This window comes from Cinclus cinclus, chromosome 9 (assembly GCF_963662255.1).
Source record: "Cinclus cinclus chromosome 9, bCinCin1.1, whole genome shotgun sequence".
Lineage (NCBI taxonomy): Eukaryota > Metazoa > Chordata > Aves > Passeriformes > Cinclidae > Cinclus > Cinclus cinclus.
The window spans coordinates 14,892,424-14,904,734 of NC_085054.1; the positions used below are offsets into that span (position 1 = coordinate 14,892,424).

Consider the following 12,311-nt stretch of genomic DNA (forward strand, 5'->3'; position numbering starts at 1 on the left):
CGCAGTGCATCTATTGACCGAGTAGGTGGGCATGAAAATGGGTTTAGGTAACTGTTTACATCCTGAGAGATGGAAAACACAAAGGAATGTTTCTCTGGCAGCTTTCTGGTTCCCTGACCCCCTCTGTCCACCATCAGCATTTATATTGTCTGTCTCTCACATGCTTGTGCACAATGACTGGTGTGCCGAGTTCAAGCTGTTTGGCTGCAGTCCACATAATGCTTTCCTGCTTGCATTTGCCTTCCCCCTGTTGCTGACATTTTTAAAAAATCCCAGAATTGACAACATAAAAACTAAAAATTTGCTTATATGATTTTATATCAGGCTGCCACACAGGCAGATCAAGTATTGATGCAGCTCTAGCCACCCTTTCTGGCTTCCTCCACCCCCTCTGTGCTGAGCGATGGCTTGTACAGAGAGGTGAAGAGGAGGCACATGAATAGCAATACTTTTTTTGTCCTTGTTGAGGGAGTAGCTAAGGGCAAATGGGCCCACACTGTGCTTTAGATAACCAGTGTTAGAGTGTCTGCTCTGAGACCAACCTGCAGCCTGACACTTGAATCCTTCTAGAACAAACAGGCCTGCAGGTCTGTGCCAAGATGCCTGGACATCTCCCCAATCTAATTTCCTAGTCAGTATCTTGGATGTAAGCGACCAAGAGGAACCAGTTCTCCACTCTCAGCTGATTTGTCACATGGTTTTTCTTCCTCTTTCTGTACCTGAGGAGGACAGAGGTCTGCCAGAGCTAATGTTATCCTCCCTGTGTTAACTTCTTGCCTGTTAGTGGGCTCAAGAGACAATGGATCATAACTCCCAGAAACAGGTCCTTCTGCAAAAGAAGGTGCAGCCCACCATTTGCTGCACATTGCTTCCTGTAAAGCAAAATTAGGAAGGCTGAGCTGGCCTCCTAACAGCTCCTGACTCTCACCGGCATCTCCCCAAAGTGTCTTGGTCCAGCTCTTTCCAGTGCAAGCATTTTAAGCAAGACACCTTGATCCATACCAAGGAGCCTGAATGCAGCATCCAAGTGTGAAAACACTGTCACCTGTCCCATTTAGCAAAACAGGAATAATAATACCCACTCACCTCTGGGAAGCATACGGAGAACCTCCGATTTATTATTTGTTTTATTTATTTTGTCACATTTATCAGCCATTCAACTCTCTGGGCATACAGCCCATACATTAAAATCCAGAGTATAACACAAAGATCTCCTCTACCCTGAGAATATCCTTTCTGTAAAACCAGGCATTGGAAAGAGGGAAGGATGAAAGATGCTTTACACAAGTAAAGGATGACAACAATATATTTTTCTCCAATTCTGTTATTGATGGAACCATCCTAAAAATGTTGGTGACATCAAGACAAGAAGATGGAAACTGTAAAAAGCATGGGGGGTGGTGGTGGAAAGCCATCCTGGAGCATGGACACAGAGACTCGGCCTCTAGCCAGTCTGTCTCACACACAGGAAGTCTCTAAAACACTCTTTCCATTATTATTTCTCTAATGACCCCATTAGACACATATGAAATTCTGAGAAGCCTTAAATATGTTGTAGACAGCCACACTGGCAAATCTGCCCAGCTTTTCTGAGGAATGGCAGGCTGCATTGATGAATGTTTTAAAGCATCCCAATGTGTAATTTATTTCCTGGAAATTAATTGCATGTGCTGGTTTCATTTTCCTGTAGCAAATAATCAGTCTGTTCCTTTTTAATTAGGCAACAACACAGATTCCTCTACTAATCATGAGACAGTGTTTTATGCATGCCATGTCTTTTTCTATAGGAAACAATTTCAAACAATTGTCTAGGGTCCAGCACAACTTTTAAAAGACATGAGATTATTCATCAGCGGTATTCCCTGGGTCACTGCTAAGGAACACCTTGCACACAAGACCAGCTAGAGAACCCAGACTAGCATTGGTGCATGCAATGGCCTCCTGAAGGAGAAGTTTAAGGAAGAAACTAAATTAAATGAAATTTCAGTGGCATGATGTCGGACCCAGGCTCCAAGCGGTGTGTCCCATCTCGCGGGTATTCACTAGTCCCTGAGCTGAGACATTGCACTGACATTAGCCATATTGCACATATTGTATCAGTTACTGGTATCAATAATACTTTTGGTTCACATAAAACTCAGCACCTTTGTCAGTTGTTCCAGCTGGAATGGCAAATACCAAGTCCCAGTGGAGACCTAAGTTTTCCCTAGCATTTAGAGGCTGCATGGGTCTGCATGGACACACATAGCAGGATGGAGTGGGGAAAGCCATTTCTGCTGATGACTGCAGAGAAAAGCTAATGGCCTCCAGCAGCTGCTACTTAAAATATTCAAACAGGCTGAGAGAGTAAAAACTATTGGCCTTGGCATCCATTCATTACTTCCAGCAAAACTCTAATTAAGCAGTAGCGTTCAGTCATATTTACCCTCCATTGGGCGACAAGAATCCCGTATTTCTACTGAAAAGCATGCTACTGAAACAAAACAATCAGCAAAAAACGCTGCTCGAGTAAAACGTAATAATGATATCATAGCTATTAGACCGTGAAACCCTCTGCAACAAATTAATCTGCTAGGGAAAAGTTTGTTGGTGGGATTCCGGCTTCCTGCTGGGAACCTGTACACCCCGCCCCACTCGCGGCCTCTGCCTCCTGCCCCGGGAAGTTCCCGTGTGTCACGGATCCCCGCAGCGGCCGGTGGGAGGTGGAAACCCGCCTGGAACGCGGCGGGGCGCAGACGTTTCGCCGCCTTCCGGGTGCCCCTCGGCGGCGGGGCCGGTGCGGGGCTCGGCGGGGCCGGGCCGGGCCGGGCCGGGGCACGGAGGCTCCACGGGCGCTGCCCGGCCCTGCCCCTGCCCCGGCCCCGCCCCGCCCGGCGGAGCTGTCCGCGCCCCGTGGTGCTGAAGCCGCAGCGCCCGCCCAGCCCCTTCCCCGCCCCTCCTCCCTTCCTCCCCGGCGTGGGCTCTCGCAGGCAGCTGGCAGCCCGGGGAATCAAAGGTTGGGTAGGGCTCCTTTCCTCCTCGCTTTGATTCTCCCCCTCTCACCCCGCCTTTTTGCTCCTTCTTTCTCTTTTTTTTTTCTTTTTTCTTTTTTTTTTTTTCTTTCTGTTTTTCAAGCCGGGGGAGGGAGAAGAGCGAGGCCACGTCCCACCCCTCCCTTCCTGCAAATCCCCGCTCGCACTGCAAACAATCTGCCTTCCCCATTGCATCCAAGGGAGATAGCAACAGCAACATCATCACGGCAAGCCGGATGGGAGAGCGGAGAGGAGGCTGCTGCTGAGGGAGGAAGGCACACACGCGCACACCAGCTCGATGTTGCCAAAGCGGCAGGAACCGCACGAAAAATAAGCCATGCTGCCCCATGTGTCTGGCGCATTGTGCTCCATCCGAGCCTTTTAGGAGGAAGAAGAGACTTATCTGCTCCGATTTTTTTTCCCTGACAGCGAGAGTGCGACAGACTTGCGATGGTTGAATGTCAATGCCTGTGAGAGAGAGCAACAGTCAGAGCAGGAGGAGGACAGAAGGGGAGGAAAATGAAGGTGGGGACGGTGGTGGAGAGAAAGAAGGAGCCTCGTCCAATGCATCAAAAGGAGGTCCCTGCAATTGCTGATAGAGCCCTGACCGCCTCGCCATCCACAATGGTCTGTACAAGCTGCCAATGAGATTGATGACGTTCCTGTTTTGTGAAAGGAGGAAAGGAAACGTGACCATGTAAGATCCACGTTTCCCCGGTCAATTACATGCGAAGAATAGATCCGATTTCGACGTGGGGTTTTGGTCCAGGATGGTAACAGCTTAGGGAATAATACAGCCGCCTTCCCTCATCAATTTCGCTGATTTTTTTTCTTCTTCTTCTTTTGGTGTGGTCCAGGCAGCTGCTGGAATAGAGAAGGTCAGAAAAATATAAATATATATAAAATATATATGATATATATATATTATATATATATAAATATATTTGTCTCAGTACATCTGGGATTAAGCTCATTGAATGCTAATTATTTCTTTCCGGACTTTTAATATTTACAGTTAAATCTTCTAAAGGCAACGGTAAAATCTGAAGCCACCTGGGAGTACAGTGTTGAAAACGTAGGGTGTTTTCCCACAAACAGTGTGAAGGTCTTTTTTGTCAAAGAGGCAATTTTGATAATAACAACAGCTACCGATTTTGCATTTTGATAGCCAGACCAGCTGCTATTTTGTCTGGATGCACACCGGGATTCGTGTGATTGGGGTTTATTTTTTAATTGAAAAAGATACTATAAAATAGAAGAAAAAAGAAAATTACTTGAGATGCCAAATACTGTCGAGAGAACCATATTCTCCCTCCTCCCCACACCCACCGGAGACGTGGACCCTTCTTTTTTACAGGCTTAGGAGTTGCGAGAGCTGATCGGGGGCTTTCTCCCGGGACCGCCGCCTGCGTCCCTGGACCCTCGGGCGTGGGAGATTTGTTTCCTCCTCCCGCTGATTTCTGAGCAAACTTGTGGCGGGGGTGAAAGGATCCCTCGGCAGCACAGAGTCGTTTTTTCTGTTTTTCTGGTGTGGATTTTTTTTTTTCAATTGGGTTGCAGCGGGCTGCCGGGGACTTCTCCCCCTCGCCCATCGGCTTTGCTTTTGTGCGTTCCCCGGCGGCCAGCGCAGCCCCCCCCGGCACTGCGGCCGCCGCGGAGCCCCCCCGGCAGCGGGGCGCCCGGCTCCTGCCCTTTTCTTTCCCCCGTGCCCGCCTGCCAAGGAAAGGCACATGTTAATACCACCCGGCGCGGGCATTTTCTGCTACTGCTGCTGCGGGCTCCTCCGTCCGAGACAGATGTTGCGAAACCAAGGCCTCCTCAAGTGCCGCTGCCGCATGCTCTTCAATGACCTGAAGGTCTTCCTGCTGCGGAGACCCCCCGCGCCGCCGCCGCCCTCCCCGCCGCCGCCGCTCCCCATGCCCGGCGGCGCAGAGGCGGCGGCGGGGGCCGCACCGCCCGGGGGGCGCGGGCCCGGCTGGCGGGCGGCGGGCGGCGGCGGCGGCGCGGGCAGCCCGACCGCCGAGGAGTGGGGCAGCCCCGCCGGGGAGCCGCCCGCCTCCCTGCCCAGCAGCACCTCCTCGGATGACTTCGGCAAGGGCAAGGCCGAGGACCGCTACTCGCTGGGCAGCAGCGTCGACAGCGGCATCCGCACCCCGCTCTGCAGGATCTGCTTCCAGGGGCCCGAGCAGGTGAGCGGCCGCGGGCGGTGGGCGCTGCGGTGGGGGCCGCGACGGGCCCGGTGGCGGCGGTGCTCCAGCCTGAGGGACCCGTGTCCTCCTGCTTTAGGGGCGTCCCTGTTGCCCGGAGCAGGACCTCAAATCCAGAGAGGGTTCTGCCCACGCCCCGGGATCCAGATTTTGCGCCTCGGTAGTGTTTCCCTGGCAGGTATGGGGTGGAAGGCGTGCTCCCTCCCGTTCTGCTTCCCGGCAGCCTGGCTCCGGGCACTCCTGCCCAGCCTCAGAGCCGTACAGCTGTGGCGTGGCAGGAGGGACGTGCTGACACCTTGATGGAGCGGAGCACATCTCAGCAAGGGAGGCTGTTTGGTGCTTTGTGGTACCCAGTTGTGATGATTCCAAAAGTGATGCAAAGGAGGAGTTTAATGTCCTCTTTGCTTTTAAAAACACGACTACAGTCTCTACAAAACACGTGGCAGGAGACAACCACTCTTCACTGTTTCCCAGGGGATGGCTAGTAGGAGCTGTGCAGGTGCTCCGCTGCTGCCATGCTCCCGGTTGCACTATCTGCAGGAGAAGCACGGCTGGCTACAACTGTACCTGCTACAGCTGCAGCCTTGAGGTGCTCCGTGGTACAGACTGAGGTTAGGCCACTGGAGTTTCCCTCCACCAAACAGGAAAATGAAACAAATGGAACCATGCTAGAATAAAAGATGCCGGCCACTCTGCAGCATTATTCTCCATGTTTAATGCAATGAAAAGCATCTCACGTATTTTCAGGTTGGCAACTTCCTTCCAGTGATGTACCCAGCAACATTTGTACCTAACATGACACAGCTTGCAGGTGCAAGGAAGGCTGCAGACCTTTGCTTGTGGGATCTAGCCCATATGTGCAGATAACCACTATTACTCAGAATAATTCCATTACCTGTTATAATAGGGGATCCTTGTATGAGAAATGGTTGCAAAGTTTAACTGGACTATTTCCATTTTGGACACAGATTTCAGCATGTAAGGTGATAACGTTGAAATCTTGCACACAATGGGTTTTACCGCAGGTGTTCTTTCCCCTTCGAGGACTTTTGTGCTCTGCTAAGGAGAAAGCCGGTTCTCATTTGAAAGTGGCCATGCTCTGGCACACATCCTGCCTTTGCCAAAGTTGCCTACATCTGTAATGCAGTGATTGTGCCTTCCCTTATGCTGGTTTGAGGATGGTGGTGATGGATGCTGGAAATGGGGGCTGGGCTTCTATTCTTCCTTGAGGGAAGTGGGGTCCGCCACCAACTGATGTCAATACCCACAGCCCTGCGGGATGTGTCATACCAAGGGTTCCATAGGTCACAGCTCAGTGCTCAGTGGACTGTAGCCTTCTCTACTGGTTTATGCAGCTGGCAGATAGCTGTGAAATGCAGTTTTCACCATAGGCTTTCATATGGGAGTGGAGGAAATAATTCTATTTTGGAGACACTGTACACATTCTTTTCTTGTTTGTCTTGTCCCCATCTCTTCTAGAAGTTGGATGCCATGCAATTCACTGGGAATTTGCATTGTTCCACATTTCTAGTACTCTTCCCTGGCTTGCCATTCTGCCTGTGTACACAAGATGCAGCACCTGCGAGATTAGTTTACCTGTCAGAGCAAACAGAACCTAAACAGAATTAAAATAGAGGTAGCTTGCTTCCTTGGAGAACATTAACGCTTGAAAATAATTGGATGCTAATTTTCACACTGAAAACCAGTGTAGGTTGCATTGTAAAAGTGAGACTATTTGCTGACCATCTGCCAGCCTACCTGAGTGAGGAGCTCAGCAGACGTGACTGGCATCTCATAAGACTTTCACCAGGATTTCTCTTTTTTGAGTCTTACGGTTTCTGACCAATACAATGAGGTATTTGCAGCTGGGTTCTGCTACTCGTCCCTTGAGCAGTACTTTACTCCACAAATAATTTTTTGTTCACCAGCACTGCCTGAGGAGTATTTGAAACCTTTTGCCCCTGCAGCAGCTGGGAAGCACAAGTCGTCATGGAAGCCCAAATTGTGGGGTTTTAAAGCACAGCCAGATCCTGACACAGCTTCCTGGAAGTACAGTTCAGAAGAACTGAGCACTGAATTGGCGCAGCTGATGTCAAGACCTGCAGTTTGGTTTATTTGGTGCTTATGTCAATAAAACTCCAACAGGGCTAAATCCCACATTCCTTGTTCCTTTTTTTTAATGGTGCTTATTACTGGTTTAGCCTTTATTTCCCATTTGTTTTACAGCTCAACAGCTGACCAAAGACTTTTCATGTTTTGGTTTGGACACTCACAACTGTAAAAGTCATAGATGCACATTATTCTATACCACCCCTACCAATATCATAATGAAAATGTATCTGGTTGGAAACAAAACATAATTGATAGTTCTTTACTCTGCAGATTAATAACAATGACTGATCTAAACAGTTTTTTATTTACCTGTCAAAACCATCTGAATTTGCTGCAGCTGTGGGCAAATTTGCAGGGCTGCATCACAGTAACAAGAACAAAAGCCTTCATTATAATTTGACTGTTAGGCACTCTAAGCTTATTTACTCAGATAAAATGACAGTGAGTCTCCAAAAGATGTTTTAATCCTGTTTTGATGTAAAAAAAAAAAAAATCCCAACCAAAACAACAGCCGGAAAGGTTTCTTAGTAATCTGGCTTCGCAAGTAGGTTTTATTTCATATCTAATGCAAAATAAAATAGGTAGGGATTTTTGCTTTAAATATATGATTGCTCAATATGCACGATACTTCAGGCTACCGAATTGCTTATATCTTAAGCTCCTCATGTTGGTTTGTGGCTCTTATGGGTAAGCTGATTCTTTGATTTTAAAATGTGCTGAGGACCGTAGGAAGGAGGAAAGCTCATTATTGTGAAACTGTTCTGATCCTTGTGTGCTAGTCAAGAGAAACCAGGGATGCAGGCAAGAAAAGAGCGGATCTGATGACCAGAGAAACACAGCATCTGGGCTCGTGTTTTGAGGGCATGAAGAGCTAACTCTGCTCAGGTCTGGCAGTTGAAAAAGGCTGCTGCTTTCATTGAAAATGAGAGCTAAACATCATTGAAGCTGAGGGACTGAACTCAGCTCTTGGCAATGGCATTTCCTTTTGGGGACTTGCTCGGCATTTTCAAAGGTTTCAGTGACTGAACATTCTGCACCATTGTGTCAGCAAATTCTGAGGCCCTGGATTGAGTGGCAAAGCTCTTGGGAGAAAGTGAGGAAGAAAAATGTTGGAGTATTTTCTTCCGTTCTGGTTAATGCTTAGTGTTTGCAGAATTTTGTCTGCTTTCCTGGATCTCTGACAATGTTCTGCAAGAGAAAGAAACTTAAGATGAGCTCCTCTCTCACAAATGTTTTATAGTGTTTGGTATGGTTCCAATCTGAAAGCAAGTAATGGAGATTAGCAGAAAAAGATATGGGTAAAAGTCCCTTCGCATCAGGGAATAAACTTTACCCACATCAAAGGAGTTAGCAGTACTGTGGAGTTTAGGATCTCAGAAGTGGTGTTAGCTGTACTGAAAATAAATCGAAAAACATTCTTAAATGAAACTGAGATAATTTGGAAAGCCATATGTTTCAAGGTTCACTTGATATATTGTCAGTTGGAGTGTGTGCACATCTTTTATTACCTATCATTTTCAGTCTGCGTTTCTGTTTCTCTCTTCTGAGGAAAGATGCTAGAAAGACGGATATTTGAAAAGTCTGTAGTGGTAGATTTGGTTAGCTATGGAGGATCAGAGAGAACAGATTGTGGACTCTTCCCTGCAGGCTGATAGCTTGGATTTAGCTCAGTATTCAATAAAAATGCTTGGATGAAGACTACTTTTCCCACCATATTTCCTGCTAGACTTTTGGGACACTAGCTCCTTAATATGAGAACATGAACACCTTCATGAAAATTGGAAGGGAAGACAACTTATAATAGATATTAAAACATGCATTTCTATATGATATATAACTGGGCTGTGGACCTCCTTGCTGCAGGACAAAGAGTGAGCTAAAGTTTAATGAAGGATTATAAAGCCATGGTTTTATTATGAATATCTAGAGTCATCACAATTAATGGCAACATTTCTGAAAGTAAAATTCATGCTTTTCACAGGCAGCCAATCGAGAGATCAGGTAAGACTGACTAGGAGCAGGGCCCTGGAGCTGGTGTCTTGCCCCACAGCTCACCAGCCTCCCGTGCCTGACCAGTGAGATTCACCCCTGCAGGTGCATGTCTGGATTTCATGCTCATGTAAGGTAATGTCTTCAGTGTGTAGGCACCTGCCATGTTAAGGACTTCTTCTAGAATTAAAGTGACCCCAAATTACTCATCCTGGAGTAACGCATATTCTTGGGGGCCCTGTGTAGCATCAGGGAATCGTCAGTGCCCTTGAACAACTGGCCACTAGCATGTGTGACTTGAAATAACTACCTTCCTGGTACAGACATGAACAGAAAGCATCATCAGCTCCCTGCATGGCAGGCAGGCTGGTCTCTCAGCAGCACAGAGGAATGGAGGAGGTGTCTGGGATGCCTGATTTCTGATTTTCAACGTTGCAAGATTGAGGAAAATGAAGTACTAGAGTGAGACAAAGAGGACAAGAGGTAGTCTGTGTCAGAATTCAGAGCCCAAGTATGATAATGAATGAGTGGAAGAAGAAACAACTGTGGCAAGCAGTATCACAAGCATGTCCAAAGCCCAGAAAACTTGTAAATATAGATGCTGGTATACTTCACGGTGTCCGTCCAAACTAGCTAGACTATCAGGACACTTTTCAAACATGCTGAATCACATGACAGTGCAGGCTTCCCATCCATGTCCTTTTCATAGGTGTGTTCCCAAAGGATTCATTTACTTGGTATTAGAAGGAGAATCATTCATTAGAAAACAGCCAGTCTTGCTAAAACTGAAGAATAAGAGATGCTGGAATGCAGCTGTTTAGATTTCAATCTGTATACTGTAATTTATGGTAGGAAGGAAGACAGGATGCTTCCTGTGGCATCTCTCTGCCTTCCCATCTTTGTATCTTAACACCTCTATAGCTACCTCTCCTGTTTCACCTGTCCCAGGATGAAATCTGTAGAGTGCAGGCAAAATGTTCTTGGCTTTGGGAAAAGCTTTGCTTGAGCCATCAACTGAATGGAGCCCAGGATGTCATCTATTTTAAATTTAGTTGCTGTTGCCACAGAGTTGATTGGCAAAGCTCCCATTAAGTTCAACAGCAAAAGTGTAGGCATCCAGTTGCAGGGACCTGACCCCTGTATTTCAATAATGTTGTGCACACAGCGGGGTTTCTATAAATAATAGTGAAAGCCACTAATCCCATTGACTTTTAATTGCTCCAGAAGACAAGGTTTTCACCTTTTGTGCCTGCTGAAACTCTGATGTCTGACCCATTTATTTCAGTGCCACTAGCTAGCCTGAGCAGCAGTTTTTATTTTCTTTCACTTTTCCCTGTATAAAAGGCTTCATGAAGGAACTTGTCTATGTTTGTGTCACTGTTTCTCAAATACACATTTCAGGCCATGATTAACAGTGGCTGATGTCAGTTAGTGACAGAACAAGCAATGCAAGAGCATGTAGCTCCATTGTTTGCATCTGTAGAGTCACTGTTATTTCCAAAAGGCAGCACTTGCCTCTGGAAGGGCTCTGTTCGTACAAAACTGAATTGCATTCAGGTTGTCTTTCATGCAAAAATTAATTCCCAGCAACGGCCTCCTCTGTGGCAGCTTTTAGCTCACATTGATGTTTTTCCATTCAAGGCTGGCTCAGTCCAGAAGTCAGAAACGGTTGTGCCAAAAATCTGTGATACTGTGTGTCCTATGTGCCTGCTGCACGTCTCCATTCCTGCTAGGCTTGTAATAAGATGATAAGTTGTACTGTAATTGTTAGTGGTCCATATCTGTGACCATCCCATCCTTTTATTACCTGGTTGCCAAAGGAATAAAGCCATGTGATGGTGTTAGCTGTTACAGGTTATGCTTATCAGCCCTCCTCTAAACCTCTTGGCTGATGTCAGCCGCATCTGGCAGAGTGCAGATCTGAAAGGCATTAAATTCCTGTATGCTTCATGAAAACTAGCTAGATGAAGAAGAGGAAAGCTAGAAATGTCCTGCTGAGGGAGAGATTATAGCATTGTCTGTGCTAGATGTTGTAGAGTCCATGGAGGACAGAGCTTAAGATGGAATAGCAGCTGTAATAGGAACGTGTATCCCATTAGATAAAAAATGAAGAACCCCAACATGATATGGTTTCCATGGGAAACCAGACTTACAGAATAGCTTAACTTTTATCTTTCTCCTTTTCCTTTGTTAATCAGAATTGCTTACCTAAAATGAATTGCTTGATGCTGAAGACTTTCTTATCTTCCCCCATCTTTTCACAACCTACCTTTTATTCTTTTCTGATTTATCACTGGTTGCAGTAGAGCAGATTACACTGTTGGCAGTGGAGAGTGATGAGTGATGACTTTCTTCTGGTGAAGAAAGTAACAGCAGGACCTAGAAACCTATGTAGACAATAAATGGACTGTCTCCATGCCCCTCTGTGAATAGTGATGAGATAAGGGTGGGCAGATTGGTTCCATTGACAAGGCCCCTATACTGAAATTCTCACACATCTTCTGTCATGTCATTTCTTGTTCTTTACACTCTTGGGTGGTTTTCCCTCACCTCCTCTTTCTTCTTTTCTTCTTGGCCAAAGACAATTGACACATCACAGCTTGGTCCCACCCATCCTATCTGGCTCTATCTGCACAGGTTCTCCTATGGCCTGTGTACCATCAAATCCAAGCCTCCTCTCTGTGCAGCTTGGAACACTGGTGCCATCAATCCCAACAGTCACACATCCCTGGGTGGGAGCTGAGGGATGGGATGATACAGGATGGAAGAATGATAAAAAAAAAAAAAAAAAGGGCTTACATATTATTGTATTGTTTCCTACATTTTGTATCTTGTGTTTATTGTAGGAAACAGGCTGTGCTTGGAGAAAACTGTGTAAACCCCTTGAAAGCTGGGGTGGTTCTATCCTGAAGGGATCCCTGAGAAAGTTTTGTCTCCTCTGTAGAATATCTTTGTAGGCAACGTCCATTTTGGTTGGAGAACTGGACTGTCA

At 46.7% G+C, this 12,311-nt stretch overlaps 1 protein-coding gene across 1 annotated transcript in view; it reads left to right on the top strand.

Annotated features, from left to right (window-relative positions):
• Positions 1-4,741: 4,741 nt before the first annotated feature.
• MARCHF4 (membrane associated ring-CH-type finger 4) overlaps positions 4,742-12,311 on the top strand; it is a 94,504-nt gene continuing 86,934 nt past the window's right edge. The window contains exon 1 of the mRNA XM_062498493.1: positions 4,742-5,200. Within this exon, the coding sequence (XP_062354477.1) occupies positions 4,742-5,200 (459 nt within the window). The remainder of the gene's footprint in view (positions 5,201-12,311) is intronic.